This window comes from Periophthalmus magnuspinnatus, chromosome 21 (assembly GCF_009829125.3).
Source record: "Periophthalmus magnuspinnatus isolate fPerMag1 chromosome 21, fPerMag1.2.pri, whole genome shotgun sequence".
NCBI lineage: Eukaryota > Metazoa > Chordata > Actinopteri > Gobiiformes > Gobiidae > Periophthalmus > Periophthalmus magnuspinnatus.
This window is the reverse complement of record NC_047146.1, coordinates 26,217,712-26,234,014: the sequence shown is the minus strand read 5'-3', so window position 1 is coordinate 26,234,014 and position 16,303 is coordinate 26,217,712. Positions and strand designations below refer to the sequence as shown.

Here is a 16,303-nt window from a genome sequence, read left to right as displayed (position 1 = left end):
CCTCTACACTCATCAAACTATGGCCTAAAATTCAAGATTGCCAAAAAATGTTGTATTTTCATGTGCAAAAAAATTAATGTTGTTGTTAAAATGACTCAATAGCACCACCTCAAAAATCAAAATACATTACGGCAATGAGAGACATTTTTCATCGTAGACAAATGAAATTTGGTACAAACATAGAACATGTCAAGACAAGTAAAAAATTATATTATGACCCCACCCTAAACCCTACAGGAAGTCGTCCATTGTGGGCGGAACCCCATTTTTTCAAAATTTTAACTCTAACATTTGGATTTTTTATGCCGTGGATTTTCATTTAAGAAACTTGCAAAATGGTCACAATTTACTAGACCCATGTGGAATTATAGGGAACTCTTTTGGAATTTTCTAAGTTATAAAATGTGGGTGTGGCCAGCCTGCAAAGAAAAAAAAAGTTTTTTAAAGTTTTAAATGGCCCGTAACTCAAACATGCAGTTTCCTATTTTCCGGCATTAATATATGTTTTGTTTAAAATCTTATTTTGAGTGCATAGATATGCAATTTATGTCAAATATTACATTGCTCCACAGCGCCCCCTTGAAATTTTAAATGGTATGCAAAAAAAATTACTTTGTCCCAAACATTTGAAATTTGGCATGGACATCCCTATCCCAATACTGAACTAAAAAGTCAGACACCATACCACTATTTTTAAAGGTGTTGCCATGGCAACGTCTGACATTTCTCATTGAAATACATGGGTTTTGATCAAATAGGATAAAAAATAATTATTGTGTCATAGAGCATTGATATTTGGTACACATATTCCTCTCATTATACTGAAAAAAAAAAGCCAATGAAGACATACCTCTATTTCCAACCGTGAAGGCGTGACATTGTCATAAATGGTCCCATTGGAATGAACGGTGTAGTATTACTCAGTCGCTGATTTTGGGGGGAGGGGCGATGTAAGCGGGAACGAAAGGCAGGATCTTCACTGTGGCCTGTACCCCGCGGTCGCAAGGGGTGGCGAGGGCCTTTATCACTGCTTGCAGTTTTAATTTTGTTTGTTTTTATTTATCTATCTTAATTGTTTGTTTACTTGTTTATTGTGCCATATGAACCCACTCATGTTACTTCCATTTCATCAGTATGATTCAGAACCATGATCCGTGACCCTGTTATGCACAAACCTTGGTAAATACTTAAGGGTGGGTGTAGCTTAGTAATATAAATAGAACTATCAAAAGGAGTATTATATAGAATGCACTTTGCTGACACATGGGGATTCATTCTAATGAAAAGCGAGATTTCTGTGTCTTTTCCCAGATTAACCCAAGAAATCCAGCTGAGGAATATTGACAAGCCTAGCTCAAGATCTGGAAATGAGTACCCGGCAAATGCACTGTGGCACCCACTGCTGTTGACAGTGGGTGCATTTCAGTGGGTCCATATAGGATAGTAAAGTCTACCTTAACCTCTCAAGGTTTGTTGTGTTATAATTGTCCAGCTAACTACATACACCTTTTCCTGTTCAATCTGTGTGCTATTTGAATCACACATGAGATCTGACCACAATGGACGTGATAGGGTCAAAGCTCCTCTCTAAGTATGATTTTCAACTGTGTGATTGAGAACAGCGCCTGCTCTGTGGTTGAGGTCGCCTGGTCTGTACAATTATTATTCAAAGTAATTCCTCCATGTCACACCCTCGGGCTCTGGAGCGACTTGTTCTGCCCTGCTTCAAAGAACAGAACATTCTCTGCTGTAGAAATTTAGGATCAGAAGTCTTTATAAATGATGTTAAAGTCAAAAAAGGCCTGATATTCTTTGTGTTTGAAAGTAACACATTGAAGCCCTCCACCCACTTTGTACTATGAGAATATTGTTGAGCTGTTGTTGCCATTATATCCTAAGGCAAACTTGAGCACAAAACAGTTGGAAATGGAGGCAATTTGGGTGAACTGAGAGATAAAACAAAACAATGAAGGGAATTGTAAATAAAGAGCTCACCCTGAAAGAGTGATTTTTCATCACCTGCGTCATGACAACCCGTCAGAGCAGGTTTAATCCAAGAGAAAAACTAGAATAGTGTGATCTGCAAAGTACTGCATTTTCACTACTCCAGATCCTGTACCTGTTTTTCCACGCATTTGAGCAAAATTTGTCTTGCCTCAGTACAGAAATATTATATAAGTTGCTCTTGCGGTCAAAATCTGTCTACTGTGTGTGCTGTCTCCATCTAATTATAAGGTGTTGTATTGTCTGATGATCAGGAAAAGCGGATTAGCATGGCAGTTGTTAGCTTTAAAAAATAAGAAATGGGCTTCTATTCTATTTTTTGATGGTTCTATTTTTCACAGTTTTAAGACAGTAAAAATCTGGTACAGCACTTTCAACTACATATTCTGGAGATGATCCACACCCATTTTCACCCCAGTTTTCTAACACGGAACTCACTGGACTTCATTTATTAAGTTGTTTTTGTTGAATGTTGCAATTTAAAATGTGAAAATTATAACACAATGTTCCACAGTTAGAGATATAACCATATAGCAGACACAAGCACAAAAGGTCATCTTTAAAACCTGCATAGGTGTGAACAATCAAAATTTAAGTTACAGTTGTGTGACATTTCAATAATCTGATAACTCCAGAAATGAGATAAGGATCCGAATTTTGATGTGCATGTGAGCATAATCAGTATTTGAAAACACATTTAGAACATAACTGAGTATCTGATTGCAGAGCTATTCCAACTATGAATAAAAAGGGGCAATTGTGGCGCAGTCAGAAGCTTAAAAACATTTATGTAAGAACACCACCCAAGCAAGAAGTACATAAGTACTTTATGAAGTACTTAGTAAATAGTCACATTTTTATATAACGCTTTTCCACCTTCTTGGCACTTAGTGCTTTACATCAAGAGACCACTCATTCACACACACATTCACATACCAGTGTACACAGACACTGGGGGCAAGGTGGGTTAAGTGCCTTGCCTAAGGACACACAGACAATATTCATTTGTGGGAGCTGGAATCGCACCACTAACCAATAGGTCAGTGGATCTGCTTGCTCTACCAATGATGTTTATGTCAAGAGGTGGATTCGAACTGCTAACCTTCGTATCAGTGGACAAATGCTACTGTCGCCATTGAATGGATAGAATTCTGTGGATTTTGAAACACACTGAAAGTAATAAAAAACATAAAATAAAAATCTTTTCAGACAACATTAAAACCATAAAAAGATGTGCTTTAAACTTCAGCATCTCCTTTTTAAGACTTCATGAAGAATGCACTTTTTAATTGGTCTTCTATTTGTGCCTGTGCTCGGCGTGGCCTTGCAATGCATTTAAAAGCAGGGTACATTTTGAAAGACTGCTTAAAAAAACAAGTGACTAATGCAACTTTATAATCGGCTCAAGCGTTCTGGCTCTCAAACATGATTGGCTGGTTTGGGGATGTTTCCTGAACTGGAGAAGATTAAGTGTTCCCAGCAGACCGCAGTTGCACAAATAGACTTGGAGTTAGTTTGGTCTTTGTTTGTGTTACGCTGCAAATCACATACATGAAAAATGCAGAAGCACTCAACTGCAGTGAGGAGTGGTCAAGCTGTTAATCTGCTTCAAGGCTGTGCTATCTTTTCTTACAAGGACAAAGAATAACCCACTCCAACACATTACAATGTAAATATAAAGTGGTTTATTAGTTCAAATCCCAAGTACAGTAAGACAACCATTTGCGATTATGATGTACAAAAAGTCACTTAAAAATGCTTGTATGAAGAAAAAAAAAAAAATCTCTACTACAAAATTGACAATATGTACCACTAACTGTAAAATATTGCCTTATATAAAGTAAACTCAATGGGGTTTTTTATATGTATATTTCATTGTTGAATAAATTTGTTTGTATCACATTATTAAATAATTTAGAGTGATAAAACTATTTAGTTCAGGGCTAAGTACACAATTTAAAGTCATGTTTTGTTAAATAGTCTCTTTATTTGCAACTTTGTCAGTAAGTATACATTCTCAAAATTTCAGGTTCAAACATAACATAGTCCAAGTATTACATCATGAGTTTTATTTATGCATTGCAAATTGTACAAATACTGTCTGGCAATGGAAAGAATTCAGAGTAGTCAAAGTGGTAACTGTTTAGTCAGGGGGTAACTGCTCAAGCTACAAAGCCATGTTATAGACAGTCAAAATAGACACATATTTAAGACACTGTACCAGAACTAGCTCATTCTAAACACTTTGCAGTGGTCCAAGGTTATTCCTCATGTAACTTATGCATTCCGAGCATCCTGACAATGAAGCCAACAATAACTTGCATGCTAACCTGCACCTCCTGATTCTCGGACAATAAAAAGGCAACACACTTTTACCTCAAGACCTGCTTATACAATATATCTGTACTGGGGCAGAAGAACAAGGCCTTTAATCTCAAAATAAAGATTGTGCATGCATTTCTACTCACATTGCTTGAGCGGGCATTCAAATATGAAGAGCTATTGCATTTGGTTATTTGGGGGCATAAAAACAGGGAACAAACTGAATGGGTTTTTATTGAAGTTTTAAAAGAAAATCCGTGGAGGACCCCAGCACTCCCACGGCAACATAAAAGAGAAGATGGTCCCAAATGCAGAGAGGGGTAAGGTTGTTTAAAACTTTATGAGTTAAAAGAAGTCCAAAATCAATGCTTAGAAACAAGGAAGCCAGTGCTGTGCCACAAGAAGAGGGCCTATTTGATACATTTTCATAGTTTAGTCAGTTATGCTTAGAAGGTCTATTAAAAGGCTGTTTTAAAAACGGCCAGAACAGCAAGTTGTTAAGATTTCATAGTGTTTTGCACATCTTACTACACACTGGTTTGACCTTGCATTACCTTTGGTGCTGCAAACATTTCAGACTACTAAGCATGTCTCACAATGACTCACAATGCTGTCAAGTCATCACTTAAAAAATATGATCATATTTTTTCATACTATTGCTTTAGTTGACCTTAAAATGGTAAATGGTCACATTTTTATACAACACTCCAACTTCAAGGCACGTTAAGCACTTTACATCAAACCACTCACCCATTTACACACACATTCATACACCAGTGACATTCATACACCAGTGTAGGGAGATTGTGGGTGAGATGGGCTGAGTGTTTTGCCCAAGGAAACAATGGCAGTATTTACCTGTTGGAGCTGGAATTGTACCGCCGGCCTCTGCCAGTGATGTTTATGACAAGAGTGGGATTCAGACTAGCCACCTTTGGATTAGTGGACAAACACTCTGCCAACTGAGATACTTTGGACCTTAAAGGGCCAGTACCTGATTTTTTTTCTAATGCATTTATGCAAAATATGTGTTGCTCCTGTGGAGATATATTGTATACTGTCTGGATCTAATAAAAAGATGCTTTATTTTCTGATATTCTGGAAGTGAGCATTAACATGCTAGTTTTTAGTTTTACTATGATAGCAAAACTCAGCTCTGGTCTCAGAAAGTTGTGAAAAGCGCGTAGAAACTCATTGTGGTGAATAATCAGAATATTCAGAATGCATACAGTGAGGAATAACTTGGGCCACTGCACTAAAATTACCTAGTTCTTTTTAGTGCAATTCTTAGCACAATAAACCATATATTTTGAGTCTTATAGCCAACAATAACTTCATGATAACCAATTTAAGCCTACATCTTGAATAAAATATTATTTTGTATTATTGTTAAATCAAAATTATGAACCAAAATCAGCTCAAGTTATCTATTAGGAGTTTGCTTTTGGAGACCAGCATCATGAAAAGGTTTTCCAAATGAGAGTCAGTTTTCAAAATTTCCAACATTAAATCAAAGTTGTGCCTTTTGATTCATATTTTAAAACCATTGAAGAGAGATAATAAAAACAGAATAGGCACCCAAAAATGACAGATGGTGAAGATTTTTGACTTGAGACAGAAATAAAAGAAAACATCTAGTGTGCAAACATGTTTAACTGCTGACAAGCTGAGACAATATTAAACCCTGTTTATTAGGTTTAATTTTTCGCACATAGCTTGGGCGTTATGCCAGACACCCTTCCACCTGCAACATCTTTATTTAGACCTTTATGTACCCCTTGTACCTTAACCAATTTTGTATATGTCCCCCAAATGGTATTTTGTGTGTTTTGTGTGTAGCAATATGCTTGTAGCTTTTTGAGATTAACCAACTGTCTAATCGGATTGGTTTTGAGTGTTATGTTGTTGCATAACTTGGACACCTTGTCAAAACACTACTTTTACTTTCAAAATAGATGCATCATTTTAAAACCAACAGACACCTCTTGTTCTATTGTTTTAACTGTTGCATCTATTTCTCGAGGGTCCACACCTGATTGTCTCCATGTAGAGGTCATTGCTTTACATAGAATGTTCTATCATCTTACATATGTTTTTTTTTTTTTTTTTGCTCAAAATGTATTTAATATCACATATTCTTAGTGAGGGGAGAGTGGAGTTACACAGATCTGATCTGTAACTTGTCTCCATTGTCTCCATTGTGAGACATTCAACATAAAGCAATCATATCTCTACCATGACAATAGCTCCCATGGTAAGGTGTTTGTCCACTGATCCCAAGGTTGACAGTTCAAATCCCACTCTCAACATAAATATCAGCTGAGCAGTCAGGGCCATTGACCCACAGGTTGTGTCATTGTGTCCTTAGACATAGTGTGTGTGAATGAGTGAGTGGTTCATTGAAGTAAAGGGCTTTGAGTGCCTTGAAAGAGGAAAAGTGCTATATAAAAATGTGACTGTGACCTTTTGCTAAGTTTATTTATTTATCTTTACAGTGCAAATGCATAGCAATATATAATTAATTCATTACTGTATGAAGATGTGCAAAGTGCATGGCTTATTTGCGAGGATGAACTTCTATGCCCTCTGAGATCCGAGTAGTTTTTAATGCTTTCTTTCACATATTGCCTCTGAGTGTGTCATGATGCCTGTAGTATCTGTCTCCCTGTGTGCTTTCCCCTCCCTCACCTGTCTGAGCCTGGAGCTGGGCGGAGTTCCTTCTCCTCCCGTGCACACCTGGAGCACATTAGCGCAATCATCACCACCTGCTGTGGAGTATATGAGGGCTCGGCAGAAGACACTCGGGGCCAGACCGTCCACGTATTCCTGCTCGTCTTCACCCTGTTTCCAGGACCGTCTCGGGCGAGACCGTCCGCATGTCAACATTCCTGCTCTCGCTCGTTCCTGCTCCTGCCTCTGCGCTCCAGCTCCGGTACAGTCACCCCTCTGTCTTGCCTCCTGTTCCGTCTTGGTCTCCGGCTTGCTTCTCGCCTCCTGCCCTGGCTCCCGCTCTCTGGACTACGCCGGCCCGGCCTGCCCCGGTCTCGTCCCGATCCTGTCCTCGCTCTGGTCCCGGTTTTCCCGTCCCCGCTCTGCACTACGCCCGTCTGGTCTGCTTCCTGCTTCCTGGCTTTCCGTGTGTGTTAAATGAACCATTAAAACTGAAATTCACCATTTTCTAAATAAACACTGTCAACTTGCCCCGAGTCTGCACTCCTTGGTCCGCACCCGCACTAGCCGTTACGACAGAGTGATATGAACAACCCCAATGGCCTTTGATTGAAACATAGCACACTGTAGAAAATCTGAACAACTGCACAACACCACTTCAAATCTCCACTTTTAAACAAGTTTAGTACAGGAAGTATTACAAGATCATCTGAGGAAATATTGATCTTCTGCGGACTTTCATTAAGACGTAAGGACATTATCACAGCTGTATGGAAGAGTCTGCTGTTGATAATGACTTTGTGAAGAAATCATTTACTTGGGGAGTGATTGGTAACAAAAAAAAAGCTAAAATATCTGGCAATGGAGGACTTTCTTAAGCTATGACTGTAATTTGGGCTATACTTTATAATGTTATGAGGATAGTTCTTACATTTGTATTTTTATTTATTCAATTTTATTTTACTTTTTTTAATATAAATTGCTTTGATGGTTCATATTATTTACTACATACTTTACGGTTCTTCAAGTCATTTTATGAATCTTTTAGAGACGAGCTTTTAAACATGATGAACTACTCTCTTCAGACAGGGGTCTTTCCCACTGCCTTTAAAGCTGCAGTGGTGAGGCCCTTGCTGAAGAAGAGCAATTTAGATTTTAATGACTTCAACAACTACAGACCAGTGTCTAACTTACCATTTTTAAGCAAAATTTTAGAAAAACTTGTTTTTACCCAGCTTAATTATTTTTTAAACACACAGAACATTCTTGAAGAATGTCAGTCTGGTTTTAGAGTAAACCACAGTACAGAGACAGCCTTGACAAAGATTTTAAATGATTTTAGACTAAATTATGATTCTAAACAGGTGACAGTGTTGGTTCTACTGGATCTAAGCGCTGCCTTTGATACAGTAGACCACACTATTCTTTTAAACAGACTCAAACACCTGGTCGGCCTCTCTGGTACTGTACACAAATGGTTTACTTCCTACCTCACAGACAGAACATTTATGGTAAGTTTAGACACCTACTCCTCTCAGGTTCATAAAATCACATGTGGTGTGCCCCAGGGTTCCATTTTAGGTCCTATACTTTTTAACCTGTACATGCTCCCTCTTGGTGATGTCATCAGGAGACATGGAATCAGCTTCCACAGCTATGCAGATGATACACAGCTTTACATCTCCATGTCTCCTGATGACACCAGCCCAGTGGATGCTCTTTTTAACTGTATTTTAGACATCAAATCCTGGATGGCAGAAAACTTCCTCCAGCTTAACCAGGACAAAACTGAGGTTTTAATCATCGGTCCTGAGGCCCAGAGAGAGAAACTTTTACCCAAATTACAATCACAGTCTTTTAATCCATCATCACAAGTAAGAAACCTGGGCGTTATTTTTGACTCTGAGCTGACTTTTATTCCACACATTAAAAACATCACAAAAATTGTTTTTTACCATTTGAAAAACATAGCCAGAGTCCGTCCCATTCTCTCTCGGGCCAACACAGAGACACTGATGCATGCTTTTATCACCAGTCGTATAGACTACTGTAATGCCCTGCTCTCTGGTCTTCTCAAAAAGGCGATTTCAGGTCTACAATTATTACAAAATTCAGCAGCACGTGTCCTGACTAAGACCAGGGGGCGGGACCACATTACACCGGTTTTAGAATCCCTGCATTGGCTCCCTGTGTGTTTCAGGATCGATTTTAAAGTTCTTTTACTGGTTTTTAAATGTCTTAATGGTCTTGGGCCTTCTTATCTTACAGAACTGCTTTTATCCTATGAACCCTCGCGGCCCCTGCGCTCCTCCGGCAGCAGGCTCCTAGTTATTCCCAAAGTCAGGACACACACGCACGGAGAGGCCTCTTTCCAGTTTTATGGCCCCAGTCTATGGAACAGCCTGCCGGAGGACCTCAGGGCCGCAGAGAACATTCAGGTTTTTAAAAGCAGGCTCAAGACCCATCTTTTTAGCATAGCTTTTGATTAGTATTTATCATTTTAGTTTACTTCTCTATTTATTTAGTCTTATTTAGGCTGGCTAATGTGTTTGTTTTACTTACTTGTTTAGTTTTGACTTATTTTATTATTTATTGATTATTTTATTATTTATTTTATTATTTATTGACTTATTTATTAGTTTTGACTTATTTTATTATTTTTAATCATTTTAGATTTGCCAGTGTTTCCTCTGAGGAGCCCTCTGCACCGGGAGCTGTGGTTGGCTGTGGCTGCTGGGCCCTGGCTCGTGGGCCCTGGAGGTTTGGTCTTGACCTCATCTCTTCTCTGGGCCCTGGGCTGGTGTCCTGTGGCTGCGGGTGACCCTGTTCCTGGTGCAGATGGTTCCTCTGATGGCGCTCTCTCATCTGGTTCATCTTTATCCAGCCTGTTCCACTTAAACATATTTTAAATGAAACAGAGGTATTTTAACATGTGTTGAGGTGGGGGGTGGGAGTGTGTGTTGGGGTGGGGGGTTGTTTGGTTATGTTTATTGATGTGTTGGGGTTGGGTTGTTGGGCTGTCGGGTGGCTGGGTGGGTTTGGTGGGTGGGACTGATTTTAATGCTTTGTAAAGCACTTTGTGTTACTTTTTTTTTGTATGAAAAGTGCTATATAAATAAAGTTTGATTTGATTTGATTTGATAAACTTTTAATTTTTAAGCCTAGTTTCATCTGATTAAATACATAATAATTAAACAAAAACCCAGATGTTCTTGCGTGATAAGATGTTTTGCTATTGCTTGTACAACTTAAGTGCCTCTTACAATAATGATGAGGGACTCATGACTGAATTAAAACAGTTCCTCTTGTTTGAAGGACTATAGGACTTGGTAATATTAGTTATATTACTACACAGTGCATGTTCATATACCCTATATATATATATATATATATATATATATATATATATATATATATATATATATATATATATATATATTTAGTGTGTTTTTAATTCAATGTCCCATAAAACCACCTTATGCACAATAGGAAAAAAAAAACTGTCCATGTCTAGTTCAAGGGTCTGGGGATGGTCTGGAGATGGGTCCCAGGTACTCTACTGCAGCTGCCCTTCGCTCTTAAAAAAATCTATTTAAAAATACAGGGACAATAGATGACACATTTTTCAGGCAGTTTAAACCTTAATTTAAAAAATAAATAAATAAATAAAATAAAGGCAATTTAGACAGGCTCTGGCTATTGTTAATATTATGGTTCCTATAGGTAACAGTTAAGAAATTACCTCTAAATATGTTATATCTGTTGCCTGTGTCCAACCAAGAAGTAAAACTAAAAACTTCATTATAAACTTCACTAAAAAAAAAAAAAAAAAAAAAATAATAATAATAATAATAATAATAATAATAACAATAATAATAAAGGAGTAGTCTAACCTGTCATATGCACTTTTAACAGAGCCACTATAGAGGCTCTGCAGAGGCCCTGAATCTGACAAGAGGAGTGGAAGCAGAACTTATAAGGTAGCCTGAAACATGTACAAAGAGTGACAGTATCTCAGTTGGTAGAGTTTTAGTCCACTGTTATGCTTGTATCCCGCTCTCCACATAAACATCATTGGTAGAGCAGTCAGATCCACTGACCCACAGGTCGTTGGTGTGATTCCACACTGTTGTTGAGTCCTTGGGCAAGACACTTAACCCTCCTCACCCTCCAGTGTCTGTGTACACTGGTGTATGAATGTGTGTGTGAATGGGTGAGTGGTTCCTTGATGGAAAACAATGGAGTGCCTTGAAGGTGGAAAAGTGCTTTATAAAAATGTGACAGTTTACCAAAGTCATCATTAAGCAGTCATATCTAAAGTCTCGTATCTGAATAAATTATACATTTCTATCATGTTTTCTCTTTTATATTGTGATAAAAACTGTAAGCCATATTGCCCTACTAAGTCTACCTTAGCCATAACTTTACATTTTTGTCTAAAGGGAGAACCCTGTGTGTATCTTCATAGGTAAATGCATCACAAAGAGCTGGGTGTGTGATGGAGACATAGACTGCGAGGACCGCTCTGATGAGGAGTCATGTGAATCAGCCGTGTGTAAACCGCCTAAATATCCCTGTGCTAACGACACCGCCATCTGCCTCACCCCAGACAAGATCTGCAACGGCAAAGTGGACTGTCCAGACCGGTCAGACGAGGGCCCTATATGTGGTAAGATAATGCACTTGCTCATCTACTCAGGCAATTTAGAAAAGTTACTGGCTTTATCACACAATTTATCTGTCCATGAAAATTAATGTGAAGAATTAAAATTTGAAGGGCTGGCCAATTCTTAACAAATTACAAACCTTTTTATTTGAAGACTTGTTGAATTGGTTTAGAAGCTCTACATTTTGTACGTTTGTCATTTAATGATTGTAAACAATGTCATTCCAGTCAATGCTATTTGTTATCATCCATCCATCCATCCATTTTCTTCCGCTTATCCGGGGCCGGGTCGCAGGGGCAGCAGTCTAAGCAGGGACTCCCAAACTTCCCTCACCCCAGACACGTCCTCCAGCTCCTCCGGTGGGATCCCAAGGCGTTCCCAGGCCAGCTGAGAGACATAGTCCCTCCAGCGTGTCCTGGGTCTTCCCCGGGGCCTCCTCCCGGTGGGACATGCCCAGAACACCTCCCTAGGGAGGCGTCCAGGAGGCATCCTGAGCAGATGCCCGAGTCACCTCAACTGGTTCCTCTCAACGTGTAGGAGCAGCGGCTCTACTCCGAGCTCCTCCCATGTGACTGAGCTCCTCACCCTATCCCTAAGGGTGCGCCCAGCCACTCTGCGGAGGAAACCCATTTCGGCTGCTTGTATCCGCGATCTTGTCCTTTCGGTCATTACCCAGAGCTCATGACCATAGGTGAGGGTAGGAACGTAGATTGACCGGGTAAATCAAGAGCTTCGCCTTCCGGCTCAGCTCCTTCTTCACCACAACGGACCGCATCACTGCAGACGCTGCACCGATCCGTCTGTCAATCTCACACTCCATCCTTCCCTCACTCGTGAACAAGACCACAAGATACTTGAACTCCTCCACTTGGGGCAGAGACTCACCACCCACCCGGAGAGGGCAAACCACCTTTTTCCGGTCGAGAACCATGGCCTCGGATTTGGAGGAGCTGATTCTCATCCCAGCCGCTTCACACTCGGCTGCAAACCGCCCCAGTGCCTGCTGCAGGTCCTGGCTCGATAAAGCCATCAGGACAACATCATCCGCAAATAGCAGAAATTCTGTCCATAAATATAATGAACAGAACCGGTGACAAAGGGCAGCCCTGACGGAGTCCAACATGCACCGGGAACAGGTCCGACTTACTGCCGGCAATGCGAACACAGCTCCTTAGCAAAGGGCCCCGGACGCCATACTTCCGGAGCACCCCCCAAAGGACACCACGACGGACACGGTCGAATGCCTTCTCCAGATCCACAAAACACATGTGGACTAGTTGGGCAAACTCCCATGAACCCTCGAGGACTCGATGCAGAGTATAGAGCTGGTCCAGTGTTCCACGACCAGGACGAAAACCACACTGCTCCTCCTGAATCCGAGGTTTGACTATCGGTCGGATTCTCCTCTCCAGTACCCTGGAATAGACCTTACCAGGAAGGCTGAGGAGTGTGATTCCCCTGTAATTGGAACACACCCTCCGGTCCCCCTTCTTATACAGAGGGACCACCACCCCGGTCTGCCATTCCAGTGGTACTGTCCCCGACCGCCACGCGATGCTGCAGAGACGTGTCAGCCAAGACAGTCCCACAACATCCAGAGACTTGAGGTACTCGGGACGGATCTCGTCCACCCCCGGAGCCTTGCCACCGAGGAGCTTGCTAACCACCTCGGTGACTTCAGCCAGGGTGATGGACGAGTCCGCCTCCGGGTCCCCAGTCTCTGCTTCCTCCTCGGAAGACATGACCGGGGGGATTGAGGAGATCCTCAAATATTCCTTCCACCGCCCGACAACATCCCCAGTCGAGGTCAGCAGCTCTCCACCCGCACTGTAAACAGTGTTGGTGAAGCACTGCTTCCCCCTCCTGAGGCGTCGGACAGTTTGCCAGTATTTGTTTTCATGTCATTTTAAAACAGACCTATTCTGCAAAATGAACTTTTCAGAGATTTTCGCCATGTTATAGTTGTTTCCCCTCATCATTTACTCACCCGAACCTGTATTTGGAGTGATCCATGCATGTTGGAGCAAATATAATGGCTTATATATTCAAGACGCCATATTATTGATCAATCCCCATTTTCACCTCCATTGGCATATGCCCACTGTCACATATTTACTTCATTCTCCAATTTTATTTCTTAATCAGTGATACACGCAGGATATGGCAGCTTCGTGTAGTCATTTTGGTACAAATGAAAAAAAAAAATACATTGCTTGTTAGCGTGATGTGCAGCTACCTATTGGAGGTACCGTTTTCTTTAAGTCTTACATTCAATATGCTCATAGACAGTAAATATTATTATTATGAATAATGATAATTATAGTAGATTATAGCAGATTTCCTTATTACACCTATTAATTTCTAACAAGCTTTTAATTTTCATGAATGTAATTGGTTAATTTGATGTTCTGCATAATTGTTTTTTGCTGCTAATTACACATTTACCAACTTTCATATTAATACAATCCTTTTTATAGCTTATTAGTAAGATGAAAATCCAACGTTCTCCACATGCTCTTATAATTTCCAAAAATTTTTAGTAGGTAATTGGGGAAAAAAGTTTGTGGTCCGAGGCAGCCAAAAATTCTAAACATAAACCATGATTTGGAGTGCCAAATGATATCAACTGATAGCTTGTTTGTTTAAATTTCTAACGGGGTGATAAGCCAGAGCTATGTATAGCCAATTACAACTTCTTCCTACTGTGATTTTTCCAGGTTTACTGCACAAGTCACAATGTCAGCCTTGTCACAACACAACATCTGTGGTGCCTTATGTACCAAAAAACATGATTTGCTAATATTGATCTAAATATAATCCCTCTGACAGTAGTGCTCAGTCCTAAGAAGCACAGATAAAAAGGTTTTGACAACTTTGAGAAGTTGACTTGATTTTCTTTGATAGTGCATCATGCAAAAACGTGCCAACATGGGAATTTATTGCTACTAACAACATTCAAGTTGACCATAGTCGCTCTTCTGAGTACAAACTTTTTATAGCTACCTCAAACCTACGGGGGGTTGAGTGTTTGATTCTCCAAAGATATATTTTTGGGTGACGAAGCACTTTAAAGCAGAACAGAAAAGAAAAACTTGTCAAAAATAATGAGATCCATGTACTGTTTGGGCCTCGGAAAGGCTCTGACTGAGTTTGAGTTTGGCTGATTTCCAAGGGGACGGGCAGCCAAGACTCACTTTACTTTAGGAAGAAACAAAAGATCAAACTGGAAACTGGAAAGGCTCTACAATTAATCAAATCTCAATTACAAGTATGTTTTTTGCTCACATGATTGAGTAATGTTATTATTAGTCTGTCTACCTCCCCAAAGCTCAAAATGGTATCTTCCACCTTAACAACTACCTTTTACCCTTTGTTCAGTAGAGACTGGCATTCCACACTGAAATCATCCAAATGATTCTAGTGAAGGTGTATTGAGTTTAAAAACACAGTGGAGCACTTCCTGTATTACCACATGACATTGCAAGGAGTTTTTTTCAGTTTGAGAGAAGAACTCAACCTAAATATGCAGGGTTTGTGTGTTAGGCATGTGTTAATGAAACAAAACAAAGTTCCAGGTATGTTTTTGATGTGGAAACAACATTACAACATTGTAATATGGGCCCTTTAACTCAGAGTAGAATAAATCACCCTTTATGTAAAAAATAAAAATAAAAAAAATAAACGTGTCCAGATGACCACTGTTGAAACCCTCTCTACAATTCTTTTTAATAGAGATTTTATAATTTTTTTTTTTTTTACACAAGTGAGCCAGCCTACTGGAACAGTTTGCTATCTAACCAGACTTGTAATGGTTAGACACTTAAAAATATATTTTTTTCTTAAAGCTTTTCACATAATTATACCAATGTTTTTATCGCTTTGATAACCATAATATTGCACTGACAGTTAATTGTACAATATATAATGAGCTCTTTGGGTGAGGCTCAAAAGGCAACATGAGTGTGTTACTCTACAGTGGATTCAAATGACATTAACCGTATACAGTATAGCATGTTCCAACCATCCATAATGATGTCTGTCTGATTGCCCTTAATTACATGACATTTCATTATTTTCAATGTTGTGCTTTCGCGCCACAGATAATACTCAACAGCAGTGAAAACGCATTATAAAAGCAACATATCGCACACTATGTGACACTTTTACCAAGGTTCAACATTTTCATGTCTGTACTTTGATAACACTGCAAAAAGCACTGTGTGATAAAATGTTTCTTAATTCAAACAACGTTATTTTTTGAGTTTTAAGTACTAACCTTTTTTTTTTTTTTCATATTTAAAGGCCCTATATTATGCAAAATTGACTCTTATGAGCTTTAGCTATGTTAGTATAACATTGCCTTATCAAAAACATTCCTGGAGTTGTGTTTTGTTTCATTCACAAATGTTTGAGTAATCTTTTATTATTAGTCTGTTTACATCTCCAAAGCTCAAAATACTTTGTTCCACGTTATGACGTCATAAAGCTGTAGTTTTTAAGTTAACAGCTGCCTTTTGGTGTTTGTTCCGTGGAGCACTTCCTGTATTACATGACATGATGAGGTGGAACAGAGTGTTGCCTGTTTGGGAGAAGAACTCAGCCTAAATATGCAGGGTTTGTGTGTTAAGCATGTGTAAATA

General features: G+C 39.5%; 1 protein-coding gene across 1 annotated transcript in view; it reads left to right on the top strand.

Annotated features, from left to right (window-relative positions):
• Positions 1 to 16,303, top strand: part of lrp1bb (low density lipoprotein receptor-related protein 1Bb) — a 464,724-nt gene that overhangs the window by 215,118 nt on the left and 233,303 nt on the right. Inside the window, exon 21 of the mRNA XM_055230393.1 lies at positions 11,465 to 11,665. Coding sequence (XP_055086368.1) covers positions 11,465 to 11,665 — 201 coding nt within the window. The remainder of the gene's footprint in view (positions 1 to 11,464; positions 11,666 to 16,303) is intronic.